Genomic DNA, 19,528 nt, shown 5'->3' with positions numbered 1-19,528 from the left:
AGTCAATCAGAGTAATGTGTTTACAGTAATACAGTGATAGGAAGGCTATTTAATAATGAAACAACAACTCTTCCCTTTTTGGCTTAGTATCATCGCAGACAATGGTTCAGGAAACCATAGAGCTAAAGTAAATTCAGCAAGGAAGAAATGACTGTTTTGAGAAAGTACAGGGAACTCTGTTCTTCAGGCATCGAATCTTACAAGATTTCTTCTACAATTTCTGAATTAATTATTAATTCCTACACAGTTTTACTCTTTCATAGGAATGACAGTTTGGTAATGCTTGAGAACAGACATCTCCCTAAATGGTTTCGGTCAGGTTCCCGAGTAATCTGAGAAAAAGGACAAATTTAACTGTAAAGTGGTCCTAGGCATGAGGAGAGAAAAAATAATTGTGCTTATTTTTATCAAGAAAGCCTCCTAGCTTGGCTTTCTGCTCAGACTAAAATGAAGAAGACGCAGTGACACTTTTAAAAAAGTCATACCAAAGGGAGAAGTGAGAAAGAATCCTTCAGCTGGGAGTACAAAGGAATTTACCCACTGTCTGGTCTCCTTTTTCTATGTGGGTCAGGATACATCTGTCTTTTCTAAATTTCTCTCATCTGCCAGCAGGAGAAGCATACTGAAGTAAAAATAATGATTCAATGTTTATAAGGTATCAATAATTCTAACAGTTATCTAGAATTGCGTGCTAGATGCATGCGGTTAGCAAGCTGATTTCCAGCATGCAATAGCACTTCATAGATGGAAACAATCTGCTCCCTACTCCATTTATTATCATGCCCCCTCCAAGTCCTGCATACCACCAGTACAGTCTTCTTTGGCACATAATTGTTTTATTCTCCTCGTGCTTTGCAGGCTGTACCAGACTTGAATGGCTTTCAGCAGCTGAATGGTCCAGCATGTCTGTATAGCTCCACTGGACCAGTTTAGAGCCACACCAGCACTTGCTCTCAAACAGATCTGCTCACAGTTTCCTACAAATACCATTTTCATGGTTGTGTCCTAGTGTTTCAGCAGCAACACTGGAAAAATTCACCCAGCTCCACAGTCATAAAGGAAGGAGATGAAGAATTAGGAAGCCCATTGCAAGGCAGCATGCTCTGACTGATTATTAGCCTGATCATGGAGTAGGAGGGAGAGGAGAGCATCTAGGCATGACTGGGAAATGTTTTTATTACTATCCCATGGCTTTAAACAGTTTAATTTTTTCAACCACAGATCAGGCTTCAACACAGCAATGCTTGGTCCAAATTGAAAATTCATGTACCTTGCAGCAGCCCAGAGCACAGCTGAAGGTAGAGAGCTCTCCATTACTAGGTCACTGCCTTGTATCTGTTTTTCCTCAGCTGCGACCAAAAGTTGCTAATGTCAAACAAACCGATGAGTCTACCTTGAGTGACAGAAATTATGCAACAATTAAACTCAATCTATGCAGTTTATTTGGCAAAGTCAGTTATGGGAGTCAAACACCCAAGTCAGCTGCCTGTGTTAAATTAGGTGCAACTCTGTGAAACACATAACAACTATCATTGGAAAATCTTCTCAATTTCAACTCGGCACAGAATTTTTATTAATACTAATAAAACTCATGTTTGCTTTACATATGGGCAATTTTCTCTTTAATCCCCGCTACAGAGACACATCTGGGAAAGTTACATAGGTAGGCAGTAAACATTTTTTCCTTCCTACAAGATGCTTGAACATTTGAAGAAAAAATATCCCACCATAGCCCCTTTTGGCACTGTAGACTGTTGATGCTATTAAACCAAACCAGACTGAGTTTGTGCTGTAGCCCTGGGGCCATGGGACATGATAAGGCCCATCTGGCAGAGCCCCAAGCTCTACTAGAGAACACGTTACCAGTGAAATAGCAGGGAGATCATGCCCTGGCTTCCTTAATTTACTAGCCTCTATGCAACCCTAGGGTCTAACATAAATCACTGCTTTTTCCTCTCCACCCAACAGCTTTCCTGACTATTGCTGGTCAAAGGAAGACACTCACTTCTCTCAGACTCTGGTGTTGCTGTCAGTAATTGGCAATTCAACTTCAGAAGTGATGTGACATAATTATTTAATGCAGTGCTTGGGTAGAAAAGACCTCTGAGATGCTTTTGGTCCTGGCTTTCACAGTGTTGAGGTGTGTAAAGGAGACAAAGAAGAGTCAGTTTTTGTCACTATTGCAACTTTCCATTTTGAAAGAAGAGGAAAACATGAAATCTCAGAAAAGAATGAATAAAAACCTGACCATTTTAATGGACATAATGTATTATTTTGATAATAATGAAGTATCCTGATTTCCATTTGTTAGTAAAGCCATTTCTTCTATATGTTACTTAAATTTTGAAATGAAGAGTGTTTATGGTCTGAAAGAACAAAACTTCTCATTTTAAAACTGTCAAAATTGGGCTTCTTCAATATTTCAAAATGTACTCCTGTTTTAGCCATCATATTCCTCAGAACCTACTCCTTACTGTCAAAAATACAGTGAATCATTACTTTTGGATGGCAGCAGAGGAAGAGAAGTTATTTTGAAAAATATCCTGCCTGAAAAAGAAAACTATTTTTCAGTCACTCTTGTTTTGTCTTAAGCTCTGACGAATGTTACAATGGCTTCATCTCAAAATTACTGCATTAGAAGTGTCATTTATGGCATTTTTTTTTTCAAATGAGGCAATGGAAAGTGTCCAGATTCTTTTTGTACAATGCTACTGAAAGTTACATGCAAATAAAACAGATATTGGAAGTGCTTACATTTGCCAGTTTTCTGGATCCACTTAATAGCTGCTTCAGGTAGAGATTCAAATCCTTCACTCTTTTATGTTCAAGATCTGTAAAAGGCATATGCCAGGACTGGGGAAACCTGCAAGAGAAGAATATTTTTAATTATTACTCTTGTACTCCATTTGCTGAAAATATTTCCAGTTCTATTTAACAGAACAATGTTAAATATTTCCAAGATGTTTTGCAGGTAGGTGAAGGGATGGGTACAGTTTCCACAGGATTGTTTACCCTCTGATTCTCATTCTTTTCTGCTGATAATTTGATGATATTCTGTTTCATACTGCAATCTTTTTCTGTCGAAATAAGTTTACTCTAGATATGTATGTTAAAAAACCCTGTAAGGCAATTACTTGTGTTTTATTGTATCTAAATACTTCTAAAAGTTTGTTCTTTATGATACTAGGAGAACATTTTTTTTGCATAGCGCATAGCACAACACATCTCAGCTCAAGGCTCAGGCTATTCAAAGCCTTGAATGTTGAATGCCTAAGCCTTATAGCAACAATGTGACATTTTATATTACTGCTTGCTTTTTTTTACCTTAGTATTTAGAGTGCAGATAAGTTTTTCAGAGCTGGTACCTGATTCCATATGTAATTTCAGGCACGACTACAATAAAAGTAATATATGAAAACAAACTATCAATACAATAACAAAATCAATCCCAACAAAAGCAATAACAGTAATAATAGCAATGTTCCATAGAATTTTTATTAAGATGAATTCCATTTCAATTTTCTAAATCAACTATGTAGGCACAGAGTGGTCTCAGGTCAATTTTCAAACGTTATGAGTGAAAATGTCAAAATCCAACATTTTTTTCACTTGAATCATCTTTGTGTTTTAGAAAAAAAATGTATGTTATATCAGTCAAAAAGTTAGATTTTTAGCAGTCATAGAATCACAGAATGCCTTGGGATGGAAGAGACCTTAAAGCCCACCCAGTTCCAACCCCCTGCTATGGGCAGGGCTGCCACCCACCAGCTCAGGCTGCCCAGGGCCCCATCCAACCTGGCCTTGAGCGCCTCCAGGGATGGGGCATCCACTGCTTCTCTGGGCAACAGTACACTTATCAATTTACACTAACCTTGCCCTGACAAGGACTATTTCTTTCAGGTTGAATGAGCATTAGAAAAGCAATCTGCGCTAAATTGCATGTAATGGGTTTTATGATATAGATTACTAATATTGGGATTGTTAAACTAATATTCTGCTTTATGCCCACTAATCCATGTGATACAGAATAGTAGAAGCTTTGATCTGGTCATATTTCATGTTACATTGCCACTGTAAATACTTAACAGTTTATTGCTTACAAGCATCTTTTTCCTGGTATAACCTGATTTATCCAGCAGATCTCAAGAGATAACTGAAGACTTCAGACAAATGACTAAAAAGGCAGCTAGCAGCAAAATATACTGCAAGAGACACTTGGCTGGCCTTTTGAAAGACAGCTGGTCAGCTCCTACTTTGAATGGGTTTTACACAATTCCACAGCTCAGTGATAAGATGTCATCAGCTTTTCAAAAGCCAGCCAAATAGCAACACATGGAGCAGTGGATTCCCATCCCCAGAGAGGAACACTGGCCATTATTGCAAACCACCCAGCTGTAAAAATGGCACAGCAGCCTCACCTACTCAAGATGAAACGACCAAAGATGATTAAGCTACACATTTTTCTTACCAAGAGATTCAGTGTAATTATATTTCATGAATTGTAATTAGACCTGTTGGGTTGGGTTTTCTTTAGCTTGTTTTGTAACAGAAGGCCTTTTCTGAAAAGAACACTGATTAACAAGATATTGTAACTCTTATAGGAGAGGGCAAGTCTTCACATATCTTGTGTAATACTTCTGTGGAAGAACTCAGTGCTGCCATAACTTAGTCTGTAATTAAAATGGCAAAGGGCCAGGATGATAGCAGCATACTGTATGTATGGCCTTTTCATTATTTTTGTCCATAGCATGGAAAGTTCAGGGATTAGTTAGGCACTGTACAAATGAATAATGAGAGTCAATTCTTGTCTCAAGAAATTACAATGATAGGATACAATGAGGCAGGCAATGTGCCATGACCCAGGATCCTCATGTATGCGAACTGTACAGATAAAAATAGAACAGAGGTCATTTGACACACACAGATAGCCTGTGAATGTTCAGGGCTCCTCTGTGGCACAGAAAGGATATCTTTCAAGAGATAGTAGTGATGATCTTTTAGGAAGCAGCATAAAATAAATTAGCCTGAATAACACAAAGAGGGGACTCTGGCTGTAAAATGTCAGCCCTCAGAAGATGCAGCCTAAGCACAGTGGCCAAACCAAGGACAGATACATGCATTATCTGTAACTTCAGAGACACTGCTGATTGATGGCACCCATAACTCTGCTGCAGTGAAGGACAATATGAACCTTCTAGTAGAGCTGAACACTTCTTTAAAGCTCCTCCGTGCTTTTCCTGAATTGTGCCTGTGGCTGAAACTGACCTTGTATTTGTGAACATAATTGTATTAGAAAATGATGTTCCAAGTTGATTTTGAGCTTTGCTTCTACTTTAAGGAGATCAGAAAAATGTAAACTTCTGCCATTTTGACACATCTTGGGTACCAGATCCCATTTCTTCCTGAAAGAAGGAAGCCTGAAGAGCATTCCTGTGTATAAATTATTTCACTTAAATGCTTTGCTTAGTGAAAAGAGTTTTGGCCTTAAAAAAAGCCACCACAACAACACTATTAATATTCTGTCTAAAACCAAATAAGAGAGATGGTGCCAGAGTACAAGCATTTGTTTGGGGCAGCTGTGCTTTGGATTATAAATATAGGATGAATGTTTATGTACAATAGCAGGATTTCAGATGCTGAGTACTCTGAGCTTTTGCCATTAGTTTACTGAGACACAGCCAGTATTTAGAATCTTTATGAGGCAGATTCATATTGTGATATTTCCTCTTAATTAGACATAAACATATACAATTTCATGAATCAATACAAAGCAGTAACCAAGTCCTTTCTGTTAGCAGTTCCAATTATTTGGTAATATCAGACATTTTATTTTTCAATCATACATTTTCAAATTGCCTTTGTGGTTACATTATGAAACAAGGCTTTTGCCTTCTGTTGAAGCCTCTGGCATTGGCCAGTGCTGGGGGCTTGCATCACACAAATTAATGGCCTCATATAGTATGTCAGTTCCAGTGGTAACTTCCTATAAAGAAGTAGCTTAGTTTTTATTATAACAATAAAATCTGGAGTACATCAGAAGTCTCCAACCAACAAAGATACATTAAAAAACAAATCAAAGCATTAACATTAAAGAACATTCATACAAAGAAACATCATAAAATGTAGCATTTTAACACAGTCTTGGGGAAAGATCACTGAGTGACAGTTTACTGCTGGGACTGAATTTTGGCAATAAAGTTCTTTAGGTCTTAGACACGGCTTCAGTGTACATAGATTAACCTTCTCTGAGTTCTGGAACTCACATTTGCATTGAAAATATAAGTGATTTTAATAAAGATAGATGTATGTGAAAACTAGATAGTGCTATTTTTGAAACTCACTACAGGGTTTCTTAAATCTATGCATTTAAAAAAAAATACAATTTCCTTCAAAGAGATATTCTCACTGTTAAAAAAAAAAAGAAAAAAAGAAAGAAACCAAACCATGAATAGCTACTTGTTAAATATTTTATCTCGCAACCTAATAATAAGCATGCAGATGGCTCCAAATCAAGACCACGAATCAAGCACTTTTGGTGTGCAGTGAAAATCGAATTCCCACCAACTGCTGCAGCCAGTTAATGTGGGCAGTCATAATGAGTCAAATTGGAGCCAAGGAAAACTCCCTCAGGTAGGGAAAAGATGCTCCAGAATTAACCAATCTAAAGCCATTTAACTGAATGACTCTCGCAAACTCAGGGGAATAATAAATTTGGATCTAAAATTAATTGAATTTATTTTTCAAGTCAAAATCATTTTAATTGTGGATATTTACCTCAATTATTTTTTCAGGTATATCATTGGAATCTCAGCTTACCACAGGTAAACTATGCATCTTTTTAGGCAGTTTTTTTTGTTTTATCATAGATTGAGCTTGAAGTACCTCTCGTATTAGGTGAGGCATCATGACTGTCTAGGAGACTACTTTGCTCTCAATGGTGTATACAGTACAATAATACATACGATATTTGTAGAATACATTTCTTTTTTTTTTTACCAAAGCCATGGAAAATTGTTTTATAAGGAAAAGATGTTTTATGTAAGATATAAATATGAAGCTGTGAAGACATACACTTCAGAATATTGAAACTGAGAATTAACTTATACACCGATAAAAAGGAATACTCATAATTATTCAAATTAATGATAGCTTGTTTTTCAAGAGATATTAAACTGTCATTATTATTGAATGATGTAAAGCATAATGCATTGTTTTGAGGGGCTGAGAGAGCAAATAAGGTTATTGTATATTTCTCAGCTGGGGAGCATGCACATCTTTTTGTAAAAAAAGTTAATAATTCCTGTCAGTATCAGAAATCAGCTTGTTTCTGTTCTGTGTATGTGTGAACACTCCTACACTGGTTTAGTATACCGATTTTTCTAGGAATTTTGACCAGCATCACACAGAAAATAAAAATTATTAAATGCCTTATCACATCTTTAATTTATACCGTTTACCATTTTATTGCAGAAATACCCGAACAAGAGAACAGACGCAAACTGTTCCCCCCTTTTCCTCCCATTAAAAAAAGAATAAGATATATAAAATTGGGCTGTCACAGAAGTCTATGATTCAGTTTCTTCTAGGCTGAATGGAAGGCTTGACAGAATATGTCTCATTGCCTTTGTGATTCTAAAACTATGTCTGCCATACATTTTCTTACATTTTTATCTGTGCACAGAGAGAACCATTTAACAGCAGAACAACATTCGCTAATACGCTGCCTTACTCTGGGAGTGCATGTGATGGAAACTGCTTCTGGAGACAGCTGTGAAGTTCTGAGAACTGGTCAAAAGACTTCTCCACAAAAGTGACCACGTTGCAGGTTTGCACCACCTGGACTAGATATAGCTGTATTGGGGAACAAGGAGAAGCAGAAAAGACAAATGATCAGAAAGGCACATTAAAACATACTGTACAAGAGAAAATAGAGGGTGATTTTTACAAAGGAAAAACTTTCTTTAATGTAGTGCCAGGAGCCAGAGAATTCAGTTTGTAATTTACAGTCTTTGCTGCATATAAGCAGAAACTTGCCTGGATAGCATACAACTGAAACACTGAAAGATCACTGCAGTGCGTGAAAACTAATAATGCGCCATAAAAGCATCATATAACAGTCTGCAATTTCTATTAGGCTTCCTAATTTTGTGCCATGCTTTCCTTCTGGATACTTTAATTAGCTCTTGATTTATTTTTCACTATAGGGCAGGAACCTTTCTCCTTAATGGCTCCCTGCTAATAGCTGTCTGCCTGGTGTTCTTTCTCTCTGCTACCTCATTGCTTATGGCACTCCTGTGATCTTTTCAATGTGGCACAGGCACATCTTCTATAAAAGAGGAGGGAGAGTGAATAAACTCACAGAAAAATCATTAAAGACAAATAAAGAATGTGACACATACATAGTCAGACTTTTTGTTGAACCCCAAAATGGTGGCTCTTGCAATTGACTTCTCTGCATTCAGCATCATCCATTCTTGAGGGACAATCTCTTGAGATGGAGGCTTGGAAGAGCCCGTCAGTGACATGTGTGCAAGTGTGTGGATCAAGTTATTGAGCTTGACAGGAAAGCACTCCAAGCTTTCCTTTATTTTCCTGAAGAACAAACAGAAGAGACTGTATTTATATATCTGTTTGGTTCCTATTGCTTGATCCTTGGTTTCATAGATACAAGTGCCAAAAAAAATCCCATACCTAAAATCTGCCTCACACGAATATGTACCCATATGCTTACCAACTCACCACTATTTGCAGCAATACATTTGCAGCCATTGAGCCTCACTATTTAGAAGGCCATTTTTGCTGCAGCCTCCCTCATGACTCACCTTGGGGTAGTTACTTTTCGTAAGAGGGATACCACCATGCAACAGAGACAGTCAGAACATTTCCATGTGTGTTTTGAGTGATTAGAACAACACCTGCTCTTAGCATTTACTTCTTCATTGCACTAATCTCACATGGACTTAAATGTGTTTGCACAAAGCTAAACATCTCTTGTGTCCAATTTGTAATTTAGCTGTGCAAGATGTCTTGCTAAATCCCTTACCCAATTCTTAAAAATCAATACATGTGGAGCTATTTAAGATATTAAAAAAAAAAAAAAAAGAAATTTTGTCCACTCATCTCCTCCCAACCTTTCCCTGTGCAAGGGGAATCAGAACATACTTCTAATTTCCTAAAGTTTTGAGATCTTTCATCAGAAGAGACACAATGAATAGAAAAAATCCTAGATATACATGTAGATATGTCATGCAAACTTGTTTTAACATCAAAGTGAACTCATCTTGAGAAATAACATTGTGAGATAATCACTGGTCTTTGAAGAATAATATGCAGTGCCCATTAGAAAACACTTGCCCTTCTGAATCCAATTGCTGGTTAAAATCTATTGAAAATATGATATTATTTTTTTTTTCTATTTTGCTGCTTAGCTCCGCAGCTCTCTGAAGATATTCTGGGTGGATTCTGATGTTATAGAACAACAACCCATTAGTTTCAGGCCATATAGCAGCAAACCTCTATCAAATCGTCAGTGTTCCCTCTTTTTTTTCCTACTTTGGACTATCGCTAACTAGCTTACAAGAGTTGACATTACCCTTAACCACCTTCATCATCACCTGTTTAAAGCTGAGCAGCTTCACCTGTCATTTAAAATTAATTTCTTATTCATGGGCTTCAGTGTGTGGGAGGGATTGCACACTGCAATCAATTGAAATCAACTCCATTCATTGCATTAGCCTAATTTTCATGATCTCAGATGTTTTGGTTAAAGACTGTAGCTTCACAGAGGCCATCATACCAAAAAGAATATCCTACCTGCAGATAGCTCCCCAGCTTGTTCCAGCTGACCTGAAGTGCCATTCAAAATACTGTGAATTTATCATACACCAATTAGGGTTACTAAACTAAGGAAATGAGATGTATATGTTTTTCTTAATGTAATAAAATGAAAAGTATCTCTGAATTGATTTAGTTAATTACCTTATTAACTACATTCTTAAGAAACAGATACATAAAGACTATTCAATAAGTGACACAAATTAACACTCAAATGGAAAACAAGAAAATAAATCTCATTTCAAAATATTAGTACAAAATCAATTCAGTACTGATTAGTTAACCTGCACCTGAGATGAACATGAAACATTTCTTTTTTTAAAAACTTTTATGCATTTAATTTAATCCATAGTTTTAACACTTCATAAATCACAGAGACAGGATTTAGGATATAGAATTTGTAACCATATTGTAGCCATATCGTAGCAAAGCAGTTAGGGAATTTGCAATGTTATTATGAGAGTCAAATTTACTTTCCAAATAAAAATAGTACATTTCAATTCACATAAAAAAAGGCCTTTGCTTATAAATTAGTATTAATTCTGACATCATTTCTATCACTAATATCAGAATACTGCTGTTTAAACAGTTCAGTATTTTAATGGTTTGTTTTTCCATGAGTACACTAAGCTTCTAAAATGCTTTTAAAACCAAGATTGTTCATAACATACGTTATCTAAATCTAAACAGAGGCTTTTCTTGTTATTGCTGCAGCTTTACTCAGTGAGTAATTACAAATGCTTACATTTAAAATAAAATAAAAATATATGCAATTTTTTCCCCTCTCTTATATATTTCTTTTTTGTATGCAGTCTTCCCTCTTATAATAGAAAGCATGAAGCAACCCGTACGTCATGTTATGAACAATGAAGCCTCTTTGCAATTTTGATGACATTTCAGTGTCTTCACAGCAAGGCAGAGCTCCAGTTACAGTTGTCTGCATTTTCTTTCAAGGGTGAACTGGCCTAAGGAGACTCATTATCCCATAGCCTCCAAAAGCTGATTCTTATTTATGGAACAGTGGTATACATCAAACACATATGCCATCTTTTTAAATTTTGCAGCTCTTTTTTTGGTGTGCATTAGACCACTGACCCAGTTTACTACATCGTAGTAATCTGATTTCCATTTCTGACATCGTTTTTCAAGTTCATGCTAAGAATCTGTGCTAGAACTTGCTCCTTGAACTCTCTGAGATCCCTTCTCTTCAGCCACAGTAAGTTTACCGCAGGTGAAGAAATTGGTGAGATCCTAGGTATCCTCTTGCTCCCTAGGTCATTACCATCTTTCCTGTGGCAAAAGCTAGCTCTGCCTTCACAAAGATGTAAAAAAATATGTTTCTAAGTTATTTCAGAACTCTGGTAGCCAAAGCAAGAATTAGTGCTTAAAGGTCTATAGGTAGTAGAGTTGAAGTTACCTATACAAAAGGTATTGAATTCACAGATCCATTAGAAAAACAAACAAAACAGGAAACCGTCATTAAATAGAGTAAGACTAATTGTGGATCATAATACTCCTAACACACAATTCTTAGGCAGCAACATGATTTTTTTTCCCTGTATGACAGTATATTCTTCTATCATGCAGATAGGTGTCTGACCTATTTCTCAGAAAAAAAGAGTTAAATATCTGGGATTATTCAAAGGTAATGCTTTCTATCTTTTTCACCTGCTGAACAGACTTTGACTTTCAGATTTGGATCATACTCTTTCTACAGAACTATCAAGATCAGGTGAAACATGCACAGACAGCTCAGTGCCTTGTGAAACAGAAATGGATGAAAACTTTGGTAAATTGTTCCAAGAGTGCCTAGTAATAGCTGGTACCTTGATTTGTAGCTAGTAGACATTTCTTATGAGAGAGGTGTTCTGGGATCTGATGCTTAGATCATTCTAGACAGACCAGCCTTTCTTCACAGACTGTGAAGACCACATGCACTCCTGATTACTTATCCAGATCTCAGTTTTGGTATACATAATAATAAATACTCCCATTAAACTTCATGATCATTTTTTAATCACTCACCATAGCATCCTTCTCTTTTTCATCTACACCTGAATACAGCTTGGAGTACAAAGAGTAAATTTTGTCTTGGTGGGATTCTCAGATGTTAATGAACAAGGCACTTCATTTCCATCTGAATTTTTCATCCATGAACTTAACAGGCCCCATTTTAAAACAGATTAGGAAGCATGCCCCCAGCAGACCTTTACAGACTTTTTCAGAATCTTACTGCTTTCAGGGATATTTCTGATTTTCACCAACACATGTTCATGGGCAATTGATAATCTTTCTGTGTTGGTTTTGTGTTTTGTGATAACTCTTCAGTTTAACATCTTATTTCTCACTGTGATAGTGTACAGGAAATAATTAAGTTCTCTTTAAAAACTGCTTGAGTGCAGCTGAGAGAAAGTTTAGTATGGTAGTTTCATCTCTGTCCTATTAGAGCTGTCACTGGTGTTTCAGCTGTTTGGAATATTTCCTGCTGGAATGTCTGTAGCCACCTTAGAAACAGGGATTGTCTGATCAGTTTGAGATTAGTGTCATATTTTGAAAGGAGTTACTATGAATTGTCTGGTTTTGCAATGCCTGACATTTGCAGCTTGGAGTGGACATGTTTGACCTGGGCAATGACAGGTACTGAATAAATGATAAATAAATAAGTAAAGATGGCAGCTGACCCAAGCAGAACCCCTCAGTCAGGTGGCTGAAGATATGCAGTGGTGCTTTGATGGTAATTGTCAGATCTACAGTGCCTCTCTTATTCATGGGTTTCTGTGAGCGAGTCAGATTGCCTACTGCAGTCATCTGAAATCAGCTCTGTTCATTGCATTAGGCTAAGTTTAATCCCTTAAAAATAATTTTAAATACATATTATACATATTGCTTCACAGGCACATTAAAAATGTCAGACAGCAGATGACACCATGCTGACATTTGAAGACATCTGCAGAAAACCAAAGAGGAAATCTATATCCAGAAGTGAAATGGCTTTCTTCTTTCCTTGATAAAACTGAGTTTCAGGGAAAGAGGAGAGGAGGGAGGGGAAAGAATCAAATTGAGTTTCAAGGATCAAACTGAGTTCAGGGCAGATGCTGGAGAGACAACAATGTTTCATTTGGCACTAGGTGCACAGAAATGACAAGCAAACACAGAAAGTCTTGTTTAACTCTCAATCAGTGCACTGTTTATTCATGATTCGACAGTGCGACCTTCCAGAAGGCTGCAATCTGTGAGGTTTAACACTCCTGCTCATCAGCTTATAATAGTGAACTGACTCAATGTGAAAAGAGAACAGTACACAGAAACGAGACCACAGATTACTAAACATGTCTTAAGTCAAGAATGAGAGCAAAAGAATTTGATAAAACACAGAATATTTTACAATTCTGAAAGGATTTGGACATTGAAGTTCAAATCCTGGTATTATAATTCTGTTGGCCAAAAAGGTGAAGGGCGAAGAATAAATTAACATTGTTTTGCAAGGAATATTTGCGAGATCATCCATCATATCATGCTGTTTTTAAGAAACAATGGAGGCAATGTCAGTATTATTGCTCAACTCACACTCAGGCAATTGCTAAAAGCAACCTACTTCTATGGAAATAAAGAAATATTCTTCTCATATTTCCACTAGCTGAAGTTTGTGTTTTTGAATAGATATGCTATATGATAGAATCTGAAAGATTACAATACATAGTGTGTATTTAGAACACACAGTAACTCTCTGTTGTCAGTTTTTAACATTCCAATGACCACGCTCCTTATCTAGAAAGGAACTTTTTCAAAGCAATAAAATGTTTCTGAAAGTAATTATTGAGAAAAAGCAGCTAGGAATTAGAAAGGACTTGAGGGCTTCTGGAAGTTATGTTAATAAACAGTTTCCAATTTCATTTACTTTCCAAAGACAACTTGAAAAATAGCTTCAGGAATAAAGTACAGAGAGATCTTGAGAAGTATGAGATTGGATTATTTCTCACCTGATCTGTGTACAAAAAGAAAGTAGGGAAGAATTTTTCTGAAGGACAGGATAAAGTCAACACAGGTAATGGTAACATTCCCGGGGGTAGGTCAGAAAATGCTTATACAGATGGTAAGTCTTGAATGGATCTGGGTATTAAGTCATCCCAAAGACTGCCTGGAAACACTTTTCAGAAATTAAAATACAACTAGACATGAAACCTGGTGTTCTGCCCATGTTTAAACATGTACAAATGCTAGCTAACACGTGTTTTCAATTAACACAGATTATACTCAAAAGTGAATAGAAATTAGAATAAATCAAGAAAAAGCACGAAGTAAAAGGAGATCCATAAAAATTCATGAGCTGATGAAAAGAGACCTTGTGCTTGCAAATGAGCATATATAATAGAAACATACACTAAGAGTATTAAAGAAGAAAACATGCACCATAGTAATATCTGACTTTTCTACATGGTATAATGATCTCCTTGGCCAATAACAAATTGAAAGAAACTGGAACAACAGCCCTAGAGTATTCACTACGACCAGTAACAAATTGCAAGAAATGAGAACAACAGCCTGAGTGTTCACTAAAAGCATTTTAGCAGAAAATACAGTTTCAAATATGATCTGAATCAACAGCACTGTACGGATCTGCAGCATGATTCTAGTTTTATTGGTAAGCAGATCTTGAATGTCAGGTACAACTCTGAAGTCCTTCACTTCCTTCTGCCTCAAAACACCACAACCACCTCACCCACTTTCCAAGAAAGTGTGTGGAGATACAGCGCTGTCCTGAATCCAGCCCTCATCCTTTATCTTCTGGCTAAGCAAGACTGCTGTTAGTTTAACCCTAACCATAAATTTATCACCACCCGACTGAAAAGTATGCTGATGCTTTCTACCTCCAAAAGCGTGCTGGGCACTGGATCCGATAGACAGTAATGCAATTTTCATTCTGAAGACTCACATTTCCTTACTCGTTATGTATAACCCAATCCTTTTTCACTAATTAAGAGAAAAGGTTTTTATAGCCATGAGAGACAAAAACAGCTACCCAGATTACGGCAGAATCAAGATTTTTACATTTTAATTAGAAGCTGCATGTTTCCTATTTGAAGTAGAAATATAAGTCTGTAATTTGGAAAAAGTGAAATTTTGAAGGAAAGGATAAGATAGGAGTTGTCAGAAAATGTGAAGCTGTAATTAAATTTTAAAATAAAACAATCTTGTTAAGGTGCAAGAGGGAAAGCATCTGAAAAAAAAAAAGTTAAAGGGGAAAAATCAGTGTTCTGCTATGAATAAAATAATGGAATGACAGTTTTGAGAAGCATCATTCTTTCTGTTCAAAGGGTCTTCTCTAAACTCACGAGGTCTCTGCTTCAGCCTTCTCCAAACCTGCAGCCGCAATTTTGGATTCCAATAGATGTAAAGCACACATATAAACAATGCAATTCAGATTGGCCAAAATCTTCATATGGGCATCTGTAATGGTAATAAGAGTGGCTCAGCTGCTCCAGCTGAAGCTTTCATCCCATTTATTCATTGCAATGTGCTCTGTGGCTGTACTGAGGGGTAGAGTGATTGCTCTTGCCTCTAGGCGGTTTGCACAGCACAGGGAACTGTGCTGCTTTATGAGAGTGTGCTTTAGTACTCTGAATTTGAAAGGACTCAGAGTCCAGTGCTGTGAACTTGACATGCCCTGCACTTGTGCAGGAAGAGGTCAGAAGGGTAGGACTTGCTGTGCATGTGTATGTGGTGTCCAGGATGCTGTGAATTCATACTGTCCTTTGGAAACCATAGTGCTGCACAGGACAGGCTCTGACAGGGACAGACTTTCTCATACTGTGCCTAGCATGGAAAAGTGAGTTTCCAAATCCATTCAGTTTCCATTGGCTTCGTCTAGAGTATCATCACATAAACAGTTGGAATTATATGTAATGCAGAGAACCGTTCCAGAAGATCACAACTGCAGGCTTCAAACTGATTTTATATAGGTCATCTGCAGCTCCTCATCAATAATCCCCTGCTATTAACACAAACAAGTAAAAGGTTTCATTATCCTAATACAAATGAAGCATTAAATATACCTATACTCACACACAATGCTTTTCTATTATAGATCTATTAAGTGCTTAGAAGGAAGAATTGTTACATTTTCACAGATAGAGAAACTAGCTAACAGGAAAGTAACTTGCCCGAGGCAACACAAAATGTCAAAAGAAGATCAGAAAAGGGAATATAATGCAGGAATTCTAAATCCTCACTCAAGTCAGATGTTTTCATGGGGAAATTTTACCAAATATTCTGCAAACATTATTCAGATTATTTTATGGGTTTTTTTTTTTTTTTTTTTTTCCATGAGGTCATTCAAACATTCATTCAAAGTGTCTGCAGTCCAAATAGTGTTGCATGGAGCAAGAACACATAAAAGCAGAGAGAAAAGTTGTCTGCAAATAAGCCACGGTGCTTTCACCATGCTAGATGAATAAAAACCATAGTCATTGAATAAGCAACTTCCTATATGCGTACCACAAGTACACAACTGTGTGAGAAACTTGAGGAAGTTGGTTTTATAATGAATAAGGAGTAGACTTTTTAAAAGTAATCATGTGAAGACAAAGTGTCCTTTTGTGAAATTTCACTGATTACAACCTCTTAACAGAACAGCTTTGCTTTATGCCCGAAGGAATTATACTTTCAGTGTTGCTTTCTGTCTGTACCTTGTAAAGTAGCTCGTAGCCTGGAGGTCTGAGTCCTGAGGACGGAGGTTATCATACACATATTTCAGATCCTGAATGTCGTTCAGCTCAGGCAATCCTGCATGCAGCATCTTTACAAGTAAAGAAATACCATTACTCTGTTGTATTATATAAAATAAATTTAAATTAAATGAGGCTAACTAAGAAAAGGAAGGATTTATACAGGAAGGACTTCTAAAACACAAGGTTTTGCTGATCTTTGAAGTGGTTTTGAAGCTATAGCAATGCCTGGAACACTAAGGTGAACAAATTGCATTGTAAATCGTCACACTGAGATACCAGAAGGAGTCACTGATCAAAATCACCGGTCTACTTTAGCAATTTATTTTCTCTTCAGAGAGGATAATATCAATACGTGCATTGCTAATCTTCCTTCATCGCCTTTTAATGATGTTAAAAGGAAGGCAACAGAATGCTGGGAAAAAACAGCCACCTGAATAGAAACCACATTTCTTTATGCTCACAATATTATCCAAATCCTAACACAATTTAGTGCAACATCGCCTTCTCATCTGTAATTACTGCTTCCATTATCACCAGTCTAGACTCCTCCTATAAAAGGATTGTATATTCCATATACAACCTTTCAATTCAGTGGAGGAGAAAGGCTCCCTTACATGTTGACTTGTGACAGAAGCCTTGACCTTGGCACTCAGAACTGCCCTCTGAAGATGTGCATCATTCCCTATAAATAATGGATGGAGTTGTTCTAGGTTCAGAAGACAAATAATCCAAATATTTCCCTTGCAAAGTTACAACACAATCAGTAGTGTAGACATCTGAGTGTATCCAATTGCCCATACATCTCTCCCCATGCATTGTAAAATGTCAACAACTAAAATCATTTTGACTCAATTCAGAACTGACTTATTTTTCTCAATGACTGCAGTAAGTGAAGAATGATGTTTTTTTTGTGTGTGTGTGTAATAGAGAAAAAAAAAATCACTTCTTCACATTGCTCAGAAGGAAACATATGTGAATCGGCAGTCAATGCTGTGCATTGTTCACTGATATTTATGTCTGATGCAGGTAGAAAGTCCCACTGAGTTTTGCAGAAAACAGCAAAGAAAAAAGGAAACACTGCTTTTATTTTATGGTTTAGTTGAGAGAGAAATAGAGGAAAGGGAAAAAGGATTTTTGGGGGGATTCTTTTCCTTATTGCTTCTAATCTTCCCAAAATTTTGAAGTCAAATTTCAATATTCTGTATATATTACTTTTTTGGCATTATGAGAAAAATCTTGCTTCATATCAGGCCTGGTCAGTAATATCACTGGACAGATAGATTTCTGTCTCACTGATTAGCAAGGAGAAGAATGCTCAATGAGGTGAACATAAGCAACTTACTTTCTAGACTAGGTAAAACTCGGTAAGTGAATTGAGAACAGGGACAATAACAACATTCAGTTCTTAAAGACACATATGACTATTTATAAGTCAGTCTCCAACTCATTTATAAAAGATAACTTCTGTCCCCTTTTAAAATTAAAAGAGTCATTGCACAGATAAATTAACCTTCTTGCCCTGCATTAGAAAAGGGAATAATTCCAGATGTGAATGTAATCTGAATGATCTTTAGCCATTTGCTAAAGCAAGAAATGTCTTCAGCTGGACAGTATCTACATAGCGTTTTGCTGTCTGCTTTGTCCTTCTTGCTCCACATGCCAAATCTTGTTTCCAGTCCCCTGGTGGAAGAGGCTTCTGAAAACTGGTTATTGATACTAGATGCTAATTAGACAAGGCATGGAACAACTGTTCAGAAAACAACTACAGGTTGCCTAGGGAAACTCAAATGTCACCAGATGCCTAAGTTTAAGTGTCGGCAATTACCTCCTCACTTGTTCACACATATGTCTTTACCTACCATGCTTGATCTTCTCAGACCTTCATACTCAGTGAGTGGAGCTGCCTATGCTTCATTTGGGCCTGAATTCAGATCTGGTGTGTGAATCTTAGCTCACCATCCCATGAAAGATGAATAGTCTCAGTATGCTGTTCCCATGAGCAGATCTCCAAAACAAGGACATTTCCTGATCTTCTCTTGCCAAACAGTGTTTCTGAATTGTAAGAGGGACTTTTTATAAGGTCATGTAGTGACAGGATGAGGAGAAATGGCTTTAAAGTGGAAGAGGGTAGATTTTGGCTAGGAAGAGGGTAGATTTTTGAACGCCACTCGTCACCAGTCTCCATTTGGACAGTGCGCTTTTAACCACAGCTCTCTGAGTGCGACCATCCAGCCAATTCCTTATCCAGAGAGCGATCCATCCATTTTTTTCCAATTTAGTGACCAGGAGGTTGTGCAGGACAGTGTTAAATGCTTTGCACAAGTCCAGGAACATGACATCAGATGCTCTTCCTTTATCCACTGATGCTGTAACTCCATCATAAAAGGCCATCAACTTTGTCAGGCATAATTTACTCCTGGTGAAGCCACCTTTATTTTCCATGTGCCTTAGTAGGACCTTTAGGAGGATTTGCTCCATGATCTTGCCAGGCACAGATGAAAGACTGACTGGCCTCAGCTTTCTCCATATCCCTCATGAGCAGGTCTCCAGTTTCCTTCCAGAGAGAGCTCCCATCTTCCCTAGCCTTCCTTTCATCACTGATATACCTGTAGAATTTCTTCTTGCTCTCATTTATGTCTCTAGCTAGATTTAATTTTTTCTGGGTTTTAGCTTTCCTAACCAGATCCCTGGCTGCTTGGACAACTTCATTGTAGTCCTCCCAGGTAACTTGTTCCTGCTTCCACTCCCTACACATTTTCTTTTTGTGCCAAAGTGAGTCCAGGAATTACTTTTTGATCCATGGAAGCCTGCTGATATTCTTCTCTGCCTTCCTCTTTTTCAAGATGTACTTCTTCTGGTCTTGGAGGAAATGGTCACCTTTTTTTGGGTCCCTCTTTCCTCCAAGACTTTATCTTATGTCACTCCGGCAAGCAGTTCCCTGAAGAGGTCAAAGTCTGCTGTCCTGA

The 19,528-nt window shown here is 37.2% G+C and overlaps 1 protein-coding gene across 6 annotated transcripts in view; it reads right to left on the bottom strand.

The window, feature by feature from the left end:
• PIK3C2G (phosphatidylinositol-4-phosphate 3-kinase catalytic subunit type 2 gamma) overlaps nt 1-19,528 on the bottom strand; it is a 313,307-nt gene that overhangs the window by 35,757 nt on the left and 258,022 nt on the right. For 4 of the 6 annotated variants that reach the window (XR_002436670.1, XM_021390880.1, XM_021390901.1 and 1 more), the window contains 4 exons: nt 16,521-16,630; nt 8,400-8,592; nt 7,730-7,851; nt 2,755-2,863 (listed from right to left, as the gene is read on the bottom strand). Coding sequence is in view for 5 of the 6 variants with exons in the window: in XM_021390880.1 (XP_021246555.1) it covers nt 2,755-2,863; nt 7,730-7,851; nt 8,400-8,592; nt 16,521-16,630 (534 nt within the window). In the remaining variant the exon portion in view is untranslated. Of the gene's footprint in view, nt 1-2,754; nt 2,864-7,729; nt 7,852-8,399; nt 8,593-9,813; nt 9,867-9,888; nt 15,827-16,520; nt 16,631-19,528 lie in introns of those variants that run through there. The other 2 variants (XM_021390914.1, XM_021390924.1) reach the window with 2 other exon arrangements.

This window comes from Numida meleagris, chromosome 1 (genome assembly GCF_002078875.1).
Source record: "Numida meleagris isolate 19003 breed g44 Domestic line chromosome 1, NumMel1.0, whole genome shotgun sequence".
Classification (NCBI taxonomy): Eukaryota; Metazoa; Chordata; class Aves; order Galliformes; family Numididae; genus Numida; species Numida meleagris.
The sequence above is the reverse complement of the archived record's forward strand: the minus strand, read 5'-3'. Positions and strand labels throughout refer to the sequence as shown.